The following is a 20,441-nucleotide window of genomic DNA, read 5'->3' as shown; positions in this document are numbered from 1 at the left end:
CAGGGAGCCCGATGCGGGACTCGATCCAGAGACTCCAGGATCATGACCTGAGCCGAAGGCAGTCGCTTAACCAACTGAGCCACCCAGGCGCCCCAAAGTGATCCCATTTTCATAAGTGTATTTGAAATTAATTGTGCCAGGTTTCACCCTCCTTTTAATGTCATACTTCTATTCTTAGTTAAATTATGGCCTAAGACAGAACTGGCTTAAATGTTAGTTATTAATTCCCCCCAAGTCATTTGTATCCTAAAAAAAAGATGCCTCACCTAGGGCGCCTGGGTGGCTCAGTTGGTTAAGCGACTGCCTTCGGCTCAGGTCATGATCCCGGAATCCCGGGATCGAGTCCCGCATCGGGCTCCCTGCTCAGCGGGGAGTCTGCTTCTCCCTCTGCCCCTCCCCCCTCTCATGCTCTCTCTATCTCATTCTCTCTCTCAAATAAATAAATAAAATCTTTAAAAAAAAAAAAAAAAGATGCCTCACCTAACAGCCACCAAATCTAGGGGCACCTGGGTGGCTCATTTGGTTGAGGCTTCAACTCTGGATTTTGGCTCAGGTCATGATCCTATGGGTTGTGAGATTGAGCCCCAAATCGGCTCCATGCACAGTGGGGAGTCTGCTTGAGATTCTCTCCCCTTTTCCCTCTCTCCCTGCCCCTCCCCCTACTCATAGACACACATGCTCACTAGCTCCCTAAAATAAATCTTTAAAAAAAAAAAACAGCCACCAAGTCTCTCAGCTATATTCAAAATGCAGGATCCATCTTCCTGCTCTCATTCTCACTTTACCATCAACACTGCCCAAAAAGCCACATTAAGAAACCTCCCAACTGCCTATGCTCTCTAGAGAATGCCAATGTCAAAGCCAAAAGGCCCAAAGCTTCCAAACCATAGGAAAGAATGGCTTCTTTCCTTCATTCAGAAGTTCCCAAAGCTGCCAACAGATGCAAAGAGATGCTAGAGAAAGGGTGAGGGGTTTGTGCTAGCAGCCTTGATGGTCCGGTTCAACCAGCCAAAAGTGCACTGTTACACATATGTTTGCCAAGAAAAAGGTCTGAAAGGTTTTGCACCAAGTTGTCAGTAATGGTTATCTTTTAGTATTCTGGAAGTTTTTTCTTATCTATGATTTTAAAATTTTCTTCAATGACCAGAGTTTGTTTGCGAGGCAAAAAAAATTTTTTAAGTTAAAAAATGAAATATTTAAGTAGGAAATACATTAATGAGAACCATTTCCTTAAACAGCAAACTGTAAGAAAAATTTCCAACAAATATTCACAGTCATCAGTCCTCTAATTCTGCCCCCAATGCCAAGGTTCCTCCTGTCTCACCATTACTTACATTCCTGAAGACATTCTGTGTCTGTGCAGTAGGACTGGGATTGCCTCAACTACAATGAATAAGAAGAAAGGAAAGTTAGCCATTGGACTTAACCAAAAATGGATAATCTTTATTAGAAAAATCATGTTTTATTTTTTAATGAATGCTACCATAGTAGATATACTGTACCTTCAGAATCAAATACAAACACAGACTACATTGAAGAGCAGTCCAGCTTTGGGGGACTTTTTTCTACTCAAAATAATTTTCAAATATACTGTGATCTAATATAATTCACTCATCTAAATTAAGGAATTAAAAAAAAAATCACCTGTGACAGAAAGTCCTGCTGCACGTTTTAGACTTCTCGAAGGAAAAGCACTAAACTGTAGAGAAAGACTACTAGATAGAGAGTAAACTTTGTTAATGAGATTTTTTCTTCTCATTGACAATTAGAAGCAGATAGAGAAAAAACAGATTCTATTTGTAGAAAGTTCATCTTTGAAAGGGAGCAACATATTGTTTCCCCTTTTTCCTTATATCTGCATAAACAGTGGCTGGATAAATAAGATACTAATAAAAATGGATACCACAGGGGTTGAGAGAGAATGGAGGAGTAGACTCTGACAGAGATGAAAGCTAAAGTTTTCAATGTCTATCTTTTCACAAAATTTAATTTTGGAATGTGATTATCAATTTTAAAAAGAAAATTTAAAAAGAAAAAACTGATCCGTAAACATACATCATCCTTTTATATTCACCCTATGCTGAGGTATTTTAGGATGTTTAGAAATGATAATATGACAAATCTTAAAATAGAGATGACTATACAGTAAAGAGAATGAGGAGCATGCAACTTTCAAATCAGCCTTGTTACTATATAATAACACCCTCCCTCCATTACAGCAATAACTCATGACTTACAGTTGCTTGGGAAAGCAACAACAGAGCCGTTGTGCCTAGCTGGTTAAGTATGAGCTCTGCAGAAAGACCTCCACTTCAAGTCTAAATCTGCAACTTTCTAGAGTTTCAAGGCCTTGGGCAAGGTCTTTAACACTTCTAAGCTTTAGTTTCCTCACCTGGTAAACGGGGATAATGTTACCTATATTTGAGTATTAGGGAGGATTAAAATAGATAATGCATGTGAAATGTAGTAACAACCCAAGGAATGTTAGCTATTATTACGACCGTGCCACACCAATTACAACCTTATCTAAACAATTACTGCAATTAACAACTACACAAATCATTTTGTAAATTGTTCTCTAAGATGACTGAACTTGCTTTGATGTGTACCTCTAAAAGTCATCCTACTTGAATTAAAATGGGAAAACAGATCTTATGTAAAAATATGCTGTATATCCTAACCCTAAATATGAAAGGAATTAATCAAAAACCTCTTTAAAATTATACATTCTATGGCCATTATCAAAAAGACAAAAAACAACAAGTGTTGGCGAGGATATGGAGAAAAGGGAGCCCTTGTGCACTGCTGGTGGGAGTGTAAATTGGTGCAGCCACTATGGAAAACAGTATGGAAGTTCCTCAAAAAATTAAAAATAGAATCACCATATGATTCAGCAATTCCACTTCTGGGTATTTATCTGAAGAAAAGGATACCAATTTGAAAATATATGCACCCCCCCCCCCCTACTTCACTGCAGCATTATTTATCAGAGCCAAGACATGGCAGCAATCTAAATGTCCATCAATGTACAAATGGATAAGGAAAATGTGGCAAATATATATACAATGGAATATTATTCAGCCATTTAAAAAAAAATGAAATCTTGCCATTTGCAACAATATGGATGGACCTTGAAGACATTAGGCTAAGTGAAGGAAGTCACAAAGAAAAAGATAAATACTGTATGATCTCACTTATGTGTAGAATCTAAAAACAAAAAGCAAACAGAGCTTATGGATAAAGAGACCAGATTCAATTTACTTTGCCCAGATCCATCAGAGGAATCACTGTGTGTGACAGCTCTAGCCTGATGAAATGTATTTCTTGAGTAATAAGCCTTGAATGTTAAAATGATTCCTTGATCCATGGGCTGCAGATTGGATGCTGTGTTAGCAGGCATGAAAACAACATTCATCTTGTTGTAGATCACCATCACAGCTCTTGAGTAACCAGGTGCACAGTCCATGAGCAGTAATGTTTTGAAAGGAATCTCTTTTTTCTGAGCAGTAAGTCTCAGCGGTGGGTTTAAAATATTCAGTAAACCGTGCTGTGAACAGATGTGCTGTCATGCAGGCTTTGTTGTTCCATTTATAGAGCACCAGCAGAATAGAGTAATTCTTAAGAACCCTAGAATTTGGGGAACAGTAAATGACCACTAGCTTCAACTTGAAGTCACCACCTACATTAGCCTCTAATAAGACAGTCAGCTTGTCCTTTGAAGCCAGGCACTGACTTCTCCTCTCTGGCTAAGAAAAGCCCTAATTGGTGTCTTCTTCCAAAAGAAGCTGTTTCATCTACATTGACAATCTACTGTTCAGTGTAGTTACCTTCATTGACTATCTTAGCTAGATCTCCTGGGTAACTTCCTGCAGCTTCCAGGTCAACACTACGGGCTTTACTTTCCCTTGCACTTTTTGTTATAGAGATGACTTCTTCCCTTAAAACTCATGAATCAACCTCTCTTAGCTTCAAACGTTTCTTCTGTAGCTTCTCCACCTCTTTCAGGCTTCGTGGAATTGAATAGAGTTAGGATCTTGCTCTGGATTAGGCTTTTGCTTAAGGGAAGATCGTGGCTGGTCGGTCTTCTATCCAGACCACTCAAACTTTCCCCGTTATCGGCAATAAGGCTGTTTTGCTTTTTTATCATTCATGTGGTCACTGGAATAGAACTTTTTAATTTTCTTTCAGGAACTTTTCTTTTGCATTCACAGCTTGGCTAACCAGCACAAGAGGCCTAGCCTTCAGTCTATCTTGGTTTTTGACATGCCTTTCTCACTAAGCTTAATCATTTTTGGTTTTTAAAGTGTGAGATGTGGGACTCTTCCTTTCACTTGAACACTTAGAGGTCATCACAGGGTTATTCACTGACCCAATGTCAATACAGCTGTGTCTCAGGGAATAATGAGGACTGAGGAGAGGGAGAGAGATGGGGGGGTTGGGTGGCGGATAGCTAGTTGGTGTAGCCGTCAGAACACACAACATTTATGTATTAAGTTTGCCATCTTATATGGGTGCAATTCATGGTGCCCCCAAATCAATTATAATAGTAACATCAAAGACTACTGATCACAGATCATAATAAACATAACAATAATGATAAAGCTTGAAATATTACAAGAATTACCCAAAGGTGACATAGAGACACGAAGTGAGCAAATGCAGATAGAAAAATGGTACTGGTAAGACCTGACTCAATGCAGGGTTGCTACAAACCTTCAATTTGTAAAAAATGCAGTTTGTGCAAAGTGCAATAAAATGAGGTATGCCTGTAGTTTAACTAAAACGTAGCCACACTCACTCATTTACATATTGTCTATGGCTGCTTTCACTACAACAGCTGAGGTGAGTATAGAGACATCAATCCTAAAATATTTACTACCTTGCCCTTAAATCACTGAACCTAGAAAATAACACATGGGATAAGAGAAAAAACCAAATATTTCTGTGTAGCTATATAAAAATGTTCATTTAGAAATGTGAGATGCTCCTGAATTACATCTACGTACTAATAATACTACAACAATCATTTGTTCACTTACTCATTCAAAATATTTATCAAATGCCTACTCTATGCCAGGTATAGTTCTAGGTACTGAGGATATGGTATGAAAAAGACAAAGTTTCTATTGTTGCGGATCATACAGTCTTATGGGGAGGTCAGACAATTAACAAATAAATCTATCACAAAAATGTCAGAGAGCCTTGTAGAGAACAAAAACAGGATAGCATTACATCTAAATCAGGCAGCAGACAGAGGCAGTAACACTTAAGGGGCTATCTACATGATAGTGCAGCTCAAGGCGATGAGCATTCCGGGCATTCCAGGCAGAGTAAACAACTAGGAAAGGCGATGAGGAACCACAACGCTACTGCGGCTCGAGCAGAAGAGCCACATTACTTAGCTGTTGTATTGAACCCCAGAACCAAACGCTCTCTCTGTATGCTCAAATCATCACAGTATGCTACTGATGTCATTTATCTGACTGCCTCCAACTCTTAGACATACCAATATGCAACAGATACCTATATGGTTCATCAATGTGGAACTGGAGTACTTTCTCATTATATAATATTTAAGATATATTTAAATAAAAATTTTTTTAATATGTTAAAATTTACAAATTACTTTTAAAGTGATTTATTATAATTTAAATAACATTATATATATTACAATAAAAACATTATGAATACTTAGAAATTAATGTGGATTAACTCATTGCCCCGAGTATTCTTTTCTAGTCTTAAAATATGCACACTTTCACATAATTACACTTATGATAATAACAAATACTGAAAACTCGTATGTAGTAGGTACTATACTAAGAACTTTAACTTGTTGTGTTCTTTAATCCTCAACCAAGGGCTGGAGGCAGTTTCTTTTTATTTATTTATGTATTTATTTATTTGAGAGCGTGCGTGCACAGGGGGAGGGGAGACAAAGAGAGGGGAGGAAGGGACAGAGGCAGGGGGAGAAGCAGGCTCCCTACTGGGAGCCCCATGTGGGGCTTGATCCCAGGACCCTGGAATCATGACCTGAGCCAAAGGCAGACGCTTAACTGACTGAGGCACCCAGGTGCCCCACGGGGGCAGGTTTTATTACTGCTATTTTACCAGTGGATGAAACCTGAGTTTGGGGAAGGTCAGCTAGCTACCCAGTACAAACTCCAAATTATACATTTTTTTTCTGAAGGCTAAATTCTTTTTTAAGATTTTATCTACCTATTTGAGAGAGCGAGTGAGCACTGGAGAGAGAGAGCAAGCACGAGTGGGTGGCAGAGGGAGAAGCAGGCTCCCCGCTCAGCAAGGAGCCTGATGTGGGGCTCAATTCCAGGACCCTGGGATTATGACCTGAGCTGAAGGCAGATGCTTAAATGAATGAGCCACCGAGACACCCTAAAGTCTAAATTCTTTTTTATTATTATTAACATATAATGTATTGTTTCAGGGGTACAGGTCTGTGATTCATCAGTCTTACACAATTCACAGTGCTCACCATAGTACATACTCTCCCCAATGTCCATCACCCAGCCACCGCAACCTCCCACACCCCTCCACTCCAGCAACCCTCGTTTATTTCCTGAGATTAAGAGTCTCTTATGGTTTGTCTCCCTCTCTGGTTTCGTCTTGTTTCATTTTTCCCTCCCTTCCCCTATGATCCTCTGTCTTGTTTCTCAAAATCCTCATATCAGTGAGATCATATGATACTTATCTTCCTCTGATTGACTTATTTTGCTTAGCATAATACCCTCTAGTTCCATCCACGTTATTGCAAATGGCAAGATTTCTTTTTTTTTTTTTTGATGGCTACATAATATTCCATTGTATATATATATACCACATCTTCTTTATCCATTCATCTGTCGATGGACATCTTGGCTCTTTCCATTTTTGGCTATTGTGGACATTGCTGCTATAAACATTGGGGTGCAGGTGCCCCTTAGGATCACTACATTTGTATCTTTGGGGTAAATTCCCAGTAGTGCAATTGCTGGGTCATAGGGTAGCTCTATTTTCAACTTTTTAAGGAACCTCCAGACCGTTTTCCAGAGTGGCTGCAACAGCTTGCATTCCCACCACTTTAGGAGGGTTCCCCTTTCTCCGCAACCTCGCCAACATCTGTCATTTCCTGACCTGTTAATTTTAGCCCTTCTGACTGGTGTGAGGTGGTATCTCACTGAGGTTTTGATTTGTATTTCCCTGATGCCGAGTAATGTTGAGCACTTTTTCATGTGTCTGTTGGCCGTTTGGATGTCTTCTTCAGAAAAATGTCTGTTCATGTCTTCTGCCCATTTCTTGATTGGATTAGTTTTCTTTGGGTGTTAAGTTTGATAAGTTCTTTATAGATTTTGGATACTAGCCCTTTATCTGATATGTCATTTGCAAATATCTTCTCCCATTCTGTTGGTTGTCTTTTGGTTTTGTTGACTGTTTCCTTTGCTGTGCAAAAGCTTTTCATCTCGATAAAGTCCCAACAGTTCATTTTTGCCCTTGCTTCCCTTGCCTTTATGTTTCTAGGAAGAAGCTGCTGCGGCTGAGGTCAGTAGGTTGCTGCCCGTGTTCTCCTCTAGGATTTTGATGGACTCCTGTCACAATTTAGGTCTTTCATCCATTTTGAGTCTATTTTTGTGTGTGGTATAAGGAAATGGTCCAATTTCATTCTTCTGCATGTGGCTGTCCAGTTTTCCCAACACCATTTGTTGAAGAGACTGTCTTTTTTCCATTGGACATTCTTTCCTGCTTTGTCAAAGATTAGTTGACCATAGAGTTGAGGGTCCATTTCTGGGCTCTCTATTCTGTTCCATTGATCTATGTGTCTGTTTTTGTGCCAGTACCATACTGTCTTGATGATTACAGCTTTGTAATAGAGCTTGAAGTCCCGGAATGTGATGCCACCTAAAGTCTGAATTTTTTTTTTAAGATTTTATTTATTTGACAGAGAGAGACACAGCGAGAAAGGGAACACAAGCAGGGAGAGTGGGAGAGGGAGAATCAGGCTCCCCGCTGAGCAGGGAGCCTGATGCAGGGCTCGATCCCAGGACTCTGGGACCTTGACCTGAGCTGAAGGCAGACGCTTAACGACTGAGCCACCCAGGCGCCCCAAGTCTAAATTCTTAACGCAATTTCATTCTACTTCAATGTACAAAATTCTATTATCGTAACTTTAGTTAACATATCATTACATTCTCTCAAGTATAATACTGAATGGTTAATTGATGTACTGTATGATTGAACTGAAGCAAATTCAGACTAAAGTGAAAATAACCCTAGGTATAGTTATTACATAGCCTCTAAGACCAACATAGCCAATGTTTTCCTTCTGTACTAAAAGAGAGGTCTCTTGAGGCGCCTGGCTGGCTCAGTCCATACAGCAAGTGACTCTTGATCATGGGATCGTGAGTTCATGTCCCACACTGGGTATAGAAATTACTCAAAAAAAAAAAAAAAAAGTGCCATGGGAAGAAAGAGTAGGCTTCCCTTTAGGACTATGATTAAAAATGGTAATGTACTATTTGTCCTGCTATATAAGTTTTTAGAAAATTAATTAATTCACATTTAATTGTTAAAAAGAGAAATTATGTCAGTTTAATGTGGAAGCCGTGTCAGTTCATAATAAGTGATTTTTCCTAGGTAAAGGCAGCCAGAAGAGTGGGAGGGAAGTGATTTTCAGCAGGAAAGGATAAACCCTTTGGCTCATGCTGTGCAGGCAGGAGCTCCTTCAGCTTTAGGAAAATTAAAAATGAGTGCCTGCGGGCATGTCCATGTGCACAAGCGCGCGCGCACACACACACACACAACCAGGAATGAGAAGAATTTATTCATTGGGAGCCTGGCTGAGTGCAGCACTTCATCCCTAATTCAAGCTGCAGAGCATCTTTGGGACATTCCACCAAGAGTTGTGGCTGGATCCTGCTCTTCTGGCTGGTCTTCTTCGAGTTCCTGGTGACACTCTTCATGTTCATAAGCAGGCAATGCTGCAGGCTCTGAATAATGAATGAGGTGCCAAAGTATCATGACCACGTTCCTAGTTCAACACTTAGTGTTTTTCCAAACCAGTGTTTTGGAATTCAGTGTTCAGATTCAAACAACTATGATGAATAAATTACAGTCTTTAAAAAATTAAAAAACCAGGGGCTCCTGGGTGGCTCGGTCGTTAAGCGTCTGCCTTCAGCTCAGGTCATGATCCCAGGGTTCTGAGATCGAGCCCTGCGTCGGGCTCCTTGCTCAGTGGGGAGCCTGCTTCTCCCTTTCCCTCTGCCTGCTGCTCCCCCTGCTCATGTTCTCTCTCTCTGTCAAATAAAAAATCTTTAAAAAATTCAAAAACCACATATTACAAGAGAATTCCACTGTTTTGATGGAACTCTTTAAACAAAGGCCCAATTTACAATACATCTCAGTTTTCTCTTGACTTATTTGGAGAATACACTGGTACTATTGATGCTAATTTTGGCTACTCCAACAGGAAACTATTTGTGAAAACAAACAGAAGAAAACCAAGGATAATATGTGAAGGAAATAGAAATGTCAGTATCTATACGATGGTCATAGACTTCAAATATTTTCTGCATTACGATGAGGGGACTATCTATGGCAAATAGTTGCTGTCCAGGTAAACTTTTATGTTAACACTGATACCAGGATCCCAGAAAAGAAATAAAAGTAGATTTAGATCTCTCCACCTAACTAGGATGGTCATGGGAAGTTCTTTTTTTTTTTTTCTTAAAGATTTTATTTATTTATTTGACAGAGAGAGAGACAGCAAGAGAGGGAACACAAGAAGGGGGAGTGGGAGAGGGAGAAGCAGGCCTCCCGCCGAGCAGAGAGCCCGATACCGGGCTCGATCCCAGGACCCTGGGCTCATGACCTGGGCCAAAGGCAGACGCTTAACGACTGAGCCACCCTGGTGCCCCGGTCATGGAAAGTTCTTGAAGTGAGTTAGCTTCAAAATCACAGAGACAGCACAGTATGAGTAGAATAATTTCTTCATTGGGGAAAAAGGCAGAAAACAGAGATTAAAAGAGACTGAAAGAATAAAAGAGATCACCTGGCACAGAGATTTCGTGTTAGGGAACATTGAAGAATCTAAAATAGTTTGTTAGGATATCCCAGAAGCCTAAGAGAAAACCTTGGCTGTCAGAGGCCTATGGGAAAAATGTACAACAAAGAGAAGACTCTAACGACAAAAAGAAGATAAATGGATCTTCTATGAGGAATCTTACTTTGGAAAAAATTATTGAAAAGAATTACAAATGTACCTGTTATGGAGACTGAATGTTTGTGCCCAAACTTCATATGCTGAAGCCCTAAATCCCCAGTGTGATGGTATTTCAAAACAGGGCCTTTGGGAAGTAATTAGGTTTAAAGGAGGTCATAAGGGTGAAGCCCCCATGATGGTACTAGTGCCCTAGAAGAAGAGACCAGAGCCCTCATTCTCTCCGTGCCATGTGAGGATACAGCAGGAAGGCAACTGTCTGCCAACCAAGTAGAGAGTTATCACCAGACACCAAATCTGCCTGCACTTGATCTTGGACCTTCAAGACTCCCAAATTGTGAGAAATAAATGTTTGCTGTTTAAGTCCCCTGTTTGTGGTATTTTGCTATAGTGGCGCGACCTAAGACAGTACGTAAACAAGAACTTATTTGCTATTTTTCTATGTCTGCTCAAGAACCTCACATATATTGGAAGTACCCTCCTTTTCCATGGACAGGAGCTGCCTATGCACTGGTAAATAGAACAGTGGTTAAAAGTGAAGCTTTAAAGTCAGAGGTATCTGGGTTCAAATTCTGTGTCTGTTACTTTCTATAAAGTTTCAAACTATAAAAGACATAAATATAACCTACTGATGTCACTGGGCTGCTTGGTTCCTGTCCCAGATACACCAAAGAATTAGAGACCCCAGACCAGAATGGGGAGATAGAGTTTACTGAGTAGATACCAAGTATATATAATACATTTTCAAGAGAGAAAGCAGGTCACTGCTGGAGGAAGAGTGGCAATGGCCCCAAGAAGCTCTAGCTGCATCCTTCTAAGCCTGCTTTTTGTATATGTAAATTTGGCTTTGATTGACATTTTTGATTGACAGCTGGTGGTTATAACATTTTGGCTTCTGCACATCTGCATATCCATGATGCATTCTGTTATAACTGTATTTACTTATGTATTGTATATTTATGAGTTTCTAATGAGTTTCTGCCTGGACCTTAGGACAAGCTGCACCTTTTGTATGCCTGCTCAGCTCTTGGAAGTCCCCTTGTGGCTTCTGAGCCAGCTCTGTGGCTAGGCCTTTCCTGTTCTGTTAGCCCTTGGAGGTGGCTTTGAAGGTGTGGCTGTTAACCCTCAGGGATGGCTGTGAGGATGTAGCCAGCATCTGCTTTATCCCTCCTTGTTCATGCCTAACTACCTACCTCACATCATGAACCTTAAGGCATTGTGAGGATTAAATGATATAATTAAACATATATAAAATTAAATATGTATATTAAAAACCCAGTTCATGGCCCACAGGATTTTTTTTTTTAAGATTTTATTTATTTGAGAGAGAGAATGAGAGAGAGAGAGAGAGCACAAGAGGAGGGAGGGTCAGAGGGAGAAGCAGACTCCCTGCTAAGCAGGGAGCCCGATGTGGGACTCAATCCCAGGACTCCAGGATCATGACCTGAGCCGAAGGCAGTCGCTTAACCAACTGAGCCAACCAGGCGCCCCAGGATGTTTTTAGATCATAGCATCATAGCAACAATATACAGACAAGAGAGAAAAAGTCCTTTTAATATTAAACAGGGCTGCCTGTGAAATAAGCACGATCAAATTTATCAGTACTTTTTTTTTTAAATGAAATTCTAAAACCAACAACAAAAAAGTACTTTCAAAGCAATGACTAAACAGTTGGGTCAATGTCTTCTCTAGCCAGACCTCACACAGCTCACAGTTGTAAGGCTGGCTTGAAAATCTCTGAGCAGTGAGATTCCTGTGGCTTTCCTCAAAACATAAATACAGAACATTTCTTATATTCTAATGTGATTCAGTAATGTTCTAGTAGTTCTTAGGGATAGAGTAGTGACCAAAATGGACAAAATCCCACCACACAATAACTCTTTGTTAACATTCTGGTTAATATATTCCAGACATACATATTTGTAATATAGTTGATCTTTGAACAACACAGTGGTTAGGGATGTTGACCCCCTGTCAAAAATTCGTGTATAAGTTTTGACTCCCCCAAAACTTAACTTCTAATAGACGACTGTTGACTGAAAGCCTTACTGATAACAGTTGATTAACACATATTTTGTATGCTATATGTATCATATACTGTATTATAATAAAGCAAGCCAGAGAAAAGAAAACGTTATTAAGATAATCAAAAGAGAAAATACAGTACCGTACTGTATCTATCCAAAAAAACCCTGTGTATATGTGGACCCACACAGTACAAACCCGTGTTGTTCAAGGGTCAACTACATATATGTATGAATATATGTGTGTGTGTGTGTGTGTGTATATACATACATATATATATAATTTTACGAAACAGAACCCTCTCCATCTTATTTTGCTATCTTTTTGCCATACTCAACAACTAGTCACAAAATTTTTTTTTTAAAGATTTTATTTATTTATTTGACACAGGGAGACACAGCAAGAGAGGGAACACAGCAGGGGGAGTGGGAGAGGGAGAAGCAGGCTTCCCGCCGAGCAGGGAGCCCAATGCAGGGCTTAATCCCAGAACCCTGGGATCATGACCTGAGCCGAAGGCAGACGCTTAATGACTGAGCCACCCAGGCACCCCACAAATCTTTTTTTTTTTTTTAGATTTATTTATTTATTTATTTGAGAGAGAGAGAGCACACGCATGGGAGAGAGGGCGAGAGAGAGAGAAAGAGAGTAAGAGAGAGAAGCAGACTCCCTGCTGAGTGTGGGGATCCATCCCAGGATCCTGAGATCATGACCTGAGCTGAAACCAAGAGTTAGATACTTAACCAACTGAGCCACCAAGGCGCCCCTAGTCACAAGTCTTTTAATGCCCAAAACCAGCTCTACATAACTTTAAATGTTGCATAGCAGTCCATTTAATTACATCATTTCCAAATTTGTACATGAAAAACAATGCTGCGGTGAACATTCCTACAAATACATTCTTACCCATTTAATTAATCTCTTTAGGATAAGGAGAGGAATTTTTAAAATAAAGGTATACACATTTTAAGTTTTCATACACATTGCCAAATTACAGGAGGGATATTTTAAAGAAATGACAAAATACAAACAAAGAACATTTAATTCAAATATTCCTACATAATCACACCACTGCAGAAGTCCAGTGTTCCAACTGGAGATCAGCTAGAACCTAGTATTTCATCACACTTAGTTCTTTTTTTTTTTTTTTTTAAGATTTTATTCATTTGAGAGAGCGCAAGAAGAGGAAGGGGAAGGGTCAGAGGGAGCAGCAGACTCCCCACTGAGCAGGTAGCACGATGCAGGGCTCGATCCCAGGACCCTGGTACCATGACCTGAGCCAAAGGCAGACGCTTAACCAACTGAGCCACCCAGGCGCTCCTGATCACAATTAGTTCTTAATGACTAAGTAGCATCTCTACATATTTTCCTATAACATTACCAAAAATAACTTGCAGCAACCACAATAATCCATGCACCTTTTAATCTCCAAGACTTCAAATAACTGGGTTAAAGGCAAGTCTGAATATTTTGAAAATATTTTTTAAACGTCTAACACTAACAGGTTGGGTTACTTTGCCCAAATGATATACTTTCTCCAATCCTACAAAATATCTTCTGATTTTGAGTTTAATTAATTTTTTTTTAAAGATTTTATTTATTTGAGAGAGAGAGAGAGAGAGAAAGAGCACAAGAGGGGGGAGCGGGAGAGGGAGAAGCAGACTCCCCGCTGAGCAGGGAGCCCGATGCGGGACTCGATCCCGGGACTCCAGGATCATGACCTGAGCCGAAGGCAGTCGCTTAACCAACTGAGCCACCCAGGCGCCCGAGTTTAATTAATTTATTGAACCCAAACTCAACACACAATTTAAGGCCCCTAATAAGAGAACAGTATAATTCATATGCTACACCCTTATGGTACAAGCAATTTTGATTTTATACATATACAAGGATATATACATATATATACATAGATATATATATGTATATTTATCTGTAAAGATATATAAATGCATAGATGTGACTGGGAAGTCCACAAGCTAAATGCAACCTCTAGCCAAGCAAGCAATTGTGATCATGGGGTCAGAAAGGTGAGGGGTAGGCCACAGGAAGTTGCCAAAGTCAAAAGACTTTGACTTTTTGCTCTATTTTTCTACATTATTTCAAGTGTTCACAATTTAAATATTTACATCTTACTCGTGCTTCTAAAAGAGAAAATTCCAATACCATTACACCGTTAAAAATGCTGAAATCTTAATCCCTAATGTGCTAGTATTCGGAGGTGGGGACTTTCAGAGGTGATTAGGTCATAAGGATAGAGTCCTTATGAATAGGACAGATGCCCGTTTTTTTTTTTTAATTTTTTAATTTTTTTTTAATTTGGGAGTCTGCTTGAGATTCTCTCTCACTCTCTCTCTCTCTGCCCTTCCCGGCTGCGCTCACACGTGCATGCGCTCTCTCTCTCAAATAAATAAATAAATCTTAAAAAAAAGATAGGGGCACCTGGTGGCTCATTCGGTTAAGCATCTGACTTCCACTCAGGTCATGATCTCAGGGTCCTGGGATTGAGCCCTACTAAGGGCCCACTACTCAGCAGGGAGTCTTCTTGTCCCTCTCCCTCTGCCCCTCCCCCCCACTCATGCTCTCTCTCTCTCTCTCAAATAAATAAGTTCTTAAAAAAAAAAAGGATATCAACAAAAAAATTTAATAAAGAGGGCATCTGCCTGGCTCAGTCGGTAGAGCATGTGACTCTTAATCTCAGGGTGGTGAATTCGAGCCCCACACTGGGCATGGAGCCTACTTAAAATAAAAATTTTTAAAAGGGGCGCCTGGGTGGCTCAGTTGGTTAGGTGTCTTCTCCCTCTCCCTCTGCCTGCTGCTGCACCTGCTTGTGTTCTCTGTCAAATAAATAAACAAAATTTTTAAAAAAAAATTAAAAACCAAAAAGTATAATAGAAGTGCTGTATGCAACTTTTTAGGCCAGGTCTTAAGAAGCATCCAGCTGGGGCGCCTGGCTGGCTCAGGCAGTAGAGCGTGCAACTCTTGATCCTAGGGTTGTGAATTCAAGCCCCATGTTGGGTGTAGGGATTACTTAAGGAAATTAAAAAAAAAAAAAAAAGTATCCACCTGTTGCCTGGTTCTCTCCCTCCCCCATCCTCCTCCCTTGCGATGGATACTCAACCTTGGAACCAAGCCACCATGCTGTGAGGAAGCCAAGCAGCCACATGAAAAAGCCGTATGTAGGTGTTCTGACTGACAGCACTAGGTAGGGTTTCAGTCATCTACCAGTATCAACTGCCAGACAGTGAGGAAGTGAGCCTCCAGATGCTTCCTGCTTCCAGCCTCTGAGTCTTACAGCTAAGAACCCAGACATGAAGCAGCACACAAGTCATCTCCACGATGCCCTGTATAAACTTCAGACACACAGTTTGTCAGCTTAATAAAAGGTTGTTTTATGCCACCAAGTTCTGGACTAATTTGCTATGCTGATATACAGCTGGAATAATATAAAAGAAACAGTTAATAGTTCATATTCAGTAAAGAAGCAATGAGGGGTTGGAGAATATAGGGAGATTTTTACTTTCTCTTTTGACACTTAGTATACTGCTTGAGTTATTGAATTAAATATACTGACATGCAATTACCATTTTATCTTTTAAATAAAGCATAACCTCACTTCCTAATTGGTAAAGTGAATTATACCTCTAATCACAGAAGGACTAACTAGTCTTCCGGTGCCTGGATGATACTGATAAAAAGTATTAAGATTTGAAAGAAAAAAAGTTGACAAAAATGTCCTTTACTGACTAAAATAAAACCCAAAAGTTAATCAGATGATTAAAAAGGCTTTGTACCCACATGTAAAATGCTAAATATTATTATTAAATTGGGGAAATATATATATAAAAATACACACACACCACAGTATCTAAATACGTATTTGTTAGAAAGATCTGGGAAGATGCATATCAAATTCATTTAGGGAAGTACAGAATAAGCCAGATACAGGGAAGTGAGTGACGAGAGTTTAGTCTTACTTTTAATGTACTGATTTTTTTTTTGAAAGAACATATTCATGTATTTCAATAACTAAGTATTTTACAATTTAATTTTACAATTAAAATAAATAAGAAAAGATAATAGCAGTAGCTATATTTGCTAGGTGGAGAGGTTTCTCAAGAAATTTTTCAGGCACACATATTTTTCTTCCAGGAAAAAGGCCAATCTTAATGTGACTTATTTAAGTACAGTGAACATTAGCCACAATTTATAGGGCCTTTGGGCCTATAAAGAGGAATCTGACCAAGGATCTCCCAGATCACATGCTTATAGTACTTTAATATGAAAATAATTTAAGTAAATTAAAAATGTAAAAGTTTCAGTTCACTGTTTAGAGCTGAAATACAGAGCTCAACAAACCAAAAAAAAGGGGGGGGGGATTATCTGCATTCCAAATCTTAGGTTACAACAGAGAATAGGAAAAACACAGAGCATAATCCAAGTTCACATTACTAAATCTATCTGTTCGTTCTTTCTGGAACTCCTATCATTAATAAAAGAAACTTTATGCCAAGAGACAGCCAGTCAAGGAGAACAGAAGAAGGAGGTGGCAAGAGAGCAAAAGAGAGTGAAGCCAGAATAATTCTGCAAATGGCTTCAATGGGAATGGAAAAAGTCCCTCTGCAGGCCATTTTTATTGTTTAAAAGAAGTATTAGTCACTAAAAAAAAAAAAAAAAAAACTAAACCCAAAAACAACTAAATACAGTAGTTATAAGGAAGTGTTTTTGTTTTTTTTTAAATACTAACCTCACAAGGGACACACACACAAAATACCAAACAACTTAAAAAAATGATTTATAGGATACCTGAGTGGCTGAGCTGGTTAAGCATCCGACTCTTGATTTTGGCTCAGATCATTATCTCAGAATCATAAGATCGAGCCCCGCATTGGGCTCTGTGCTCAGCACAGAGTATGCTTGTCCCTCTCCCTCTGGTCCTCCTCCTACTCCTGCACTTTCTGTCTCTCTCAAATCAATCAATCAATAGAATCTTTTTAAAAAAGGATTTATAATTAGATTACAATTTTGTGTTGCCATCTTTCTACACATGTAGTAGTATTCTACTACTATGTCAAGAAAAATCCGTATTTATCCCCGGGCATATTCCCGTATTAAATCAAGTAATGAAACATAGAATAACTTGATAAAGATATCTGATTTTAATTGAAAGGAACTCACTGTATATTCTTATCCACTTCTTTGGGTCTTATCAGCCAGTATTTAATGAGTAAAGCACTAATTAGAATAGGATAGAAATAGACTATAGTGTCAGATAATGCCTCTATTTATTAATGTTTTTCTGAACATTCCTGAGACAAATAGAAACATATACGCACCTAGCAAAATACAACTGTGTTATGAACATGTGTGTAACTCAATGATGTAATTAAATCATTGGAAGGAGACATGCCAAATGAGTAAGCAAAGCTTTGTCATGAGCACCCCAAAATGGGCATTCTTTGTACTGCAGTCTTATCAACCTTACACTTAAATTCTGTTTATAATGTATCATCTAAAACACTCCTATAATGCAATCAGAAATACAGTCATTTGCTTTAAAGTCAATAGTGTAGACAGATAATAAAATGAATGAAAATCAGATTTATATTCCTTGTACTAGTAGAGCTTAGCAGTTAAAGAATCAAAACTTACATAAGCACTGATGAGGCAATAGTAAAGAATTTGAATTGCTGCTTGTGTCCATTTTGCCTTAAGAGACATACAAGTTTTTTCTATTTTTTTAAAAGGTTTTGTTTATTTATTTGAGAGAGAAAGAGAGCAGTTGGGGGGGGGGGCAGAGGAAGAGGGACAAGCAGACTCCCCGCTGAGCAGGGAGCCCAGTGCAGGGCTCAATTCCAGGACCTGGAGATCATGACCTGAGTGGAAATCAGATGTTTAACTGACTGAGCCACCTGGTCGCTGCTAGCTTTTTCTATTTTAATATATATTTTTTAAAGCTGATGAGAAAAAATTCTACCAATTTAGAAATCAAGAAATGTAAGAACAGAAAAAAAGTCTTGTTAGAATTATTGGAAAGCTAAACGTCATAGAATATATTTTCTTTTCAGATCATGTAACAACAGCGCATTCAAAAGTTTTATTCCTCAGTGAAAAAAAGTCTGTCCTAATTATTGTGTATTATTTTACTGCTTATAATGTCTTTGAAGTAGCTTACAAAGTTTTGTTTTTAGGGGCGCCCGGGTGGCTCAGTCAGTTAAGCCACTGACTCTTGATTCTGGCTCAAGTCATGATCTCAGTGTCATGGGCTCAAGCCCCACATCAGGCTCCTAGCTCAGCAGGGAGTCTGCTAAAGACTCTCTCTCCCTCACCCTCTGCCCCTCCCACAGCGGCAGCTCTCTCTCTCAAATAAATAAATCTTTAAAAAAAAATTTATTTTTAAGGTTAATTATTTGACTAGGTAATGCATTCACATAGTTTTAAAATGTGAAAATACAATGAAGAATCTCCCTTACTGCTTTCTCCTACCCCGCTAAGGTCCCCTTGATCACAAATATATTTAAAGGTGCTTGAAGGAGACCAACAGGCAGTAGAACTGAGCATGGCACTGAAGAAACAACCCAGTGCCTAGAGCTAAGCTGCCAGGGTTGAATATGCCTCTGCCACTCTCTGGTCAGCTCTGACACCTGGGAAAAGTGACTTAACCTCTCTGTGCCTCAGTTTCCTCATTTGTAAAAGGAAAATTTACATCAGAGACTTTCTATGGGCTTAAACTAGTACCTAGACTAGCTTCAAATTCTCCTCAATGTAACCATTATTATGAGCCTGAGGTAGATCCCTTGGAAACCATTTCTATGTATTTACAAACATATTATACTGACCTACACACATACCTCCCACACACACTCGCATACTCCAACCTGCAAAGGCATTTCTATGGCTTTCACTATCATTTCTCAGATACTTCTAAAATATGTTTCTTCTTCTAATAGTTTGTGTGCTCTCTCCCAAAAAAAGCAGTTCCTATCCCTTCCTACCCATTTCCCCTCCCACAGAGGCAACCATTTTTAAATTTTAGATGAGTATTTTAGTATTTACCTCCATGTCTTTATATATAAATATGCATCATTGCTACTTCTTCATTTTTCAGTTTTAAGCAATATCCACTGATTCACCAGTATAAAATATGAAGACCTAGTTCTCTCTTTTCTGCACAAACCACACATGTGCACTCTTGCCATCTCCTAATAGTTATATCATAAATTTGTTTAGCTCAATAGTCAGTTTTAACATTATGACTATGCAAATGATCTTCACAGTTGAATCATGTAGTGAACTCTACTTATTTTTCTTTTCTGTACTATTTTCTGTACTTCCTTATTCTTTTTTTTCCCCACTTACTTGGTTTCCTATGACTTTTGACAACTTGTTTTCATTTTTCTAGATCACAAGATGCCTAGACTTACCAGGTATTCTATCAATTCATCTTTCTGAAAAAAATCTCTGCTAGAGCCTTGTGATACCCTCTCAATGAAACCAGCCGTCTTGTGGTCCTGGTGCGCAGCTATCACCTTGGGATCTCTGTTCACCATTATCCTGAAGTTACTTTTGCTTCTTGCATGTGCCGGATCTCCTGCTTTCTACACTCAAGTCTTATCCTTCTTCCTGTGTTTATGCCTTCTTTTTGGTGAAAAATAGTTCATCCTCTAGTAACTATCTAAGAAATGGTACATGAGGTGGCATTTTTGAAGACTCCCTCCTATTTGACCAATACTTTGGTTGAATACAGAACGCTGGAGTTGTAATAATTTCCCTTCAGAACTTAACATCTTTGTGCCAATCTGCTGCTGAAAAGTCTAAAGTCTATTTATACTCTTGATCCTTTATATGTGACCTGTATTTTCCAAGAACAGCAAGAAGGCCAGAATTGTTAGAACAAAGTGAGCAAAGGGAAAAGAGTGGGGTAGAGGGGGGACAGATCATGTAGGGCTATGTAAATTGTATTTTGTTGGGCTTTTTTTCACTCTAAGTGTTGTGCAGAGCTACTGTAGGATCTTGAGGAGAACATTATCTGATATATCAAAAATAGATCACTTCAGCTGCTGTAGTGAGAACTAAACTTGAAGAAAGTGGGGCATGACAGGAGGGTAGAAGCAAGGAGACTCATACGGAGGCTAATTTCAATAATCCATGCAAGAGCTGATGGTAGACTAGACCACGATGTTACACTGGAATTGTAAGAAATGTTTGG

General features: G+C 39.1%; 1 protein-coding gene across 1 annotated transcript in view; it reads right to left on the bottom strand.

Annotated features, from left to right (window-relative positions):
- The window catches only part of SMIM14 (small integral membrane protein 14), an 83,640-nt gene that overhangs the window by 23,640 nt on the left and 39,559 nt on the right, over nt 1-20,441 (bottom strand). The window contains exon 3 of the mRNA XM_021701551.1: nt 1,335-1,383. Within this exon, the coding sequence (XP_021557226.1) occupies nt 1,335-1,383 (49 nt within the window). The remainder of the gene's footprint in view (nt 1-1,334; nt 1,384-20,441) is intronic.

Source organism: Neomonachus schauinslandi, chromosome 2 (assembly GCF_002201575.2).
Source record: "Neomonachus schauinslandi chromosome 2, ASM220157v2, whole genome shotgun sequence".
Lineage (NCBI taxonomy): Eukaryota > Metazoa > Chordata > Mammalia > Carnivora > Phocidae > Neomonachus > Neomonachus schauinslandi.
The sequence above is the reverse complement of the archived record's forward strand: the minus strand, read 5'-3'. Positions and strand labels throughout refer to the sequence as shown.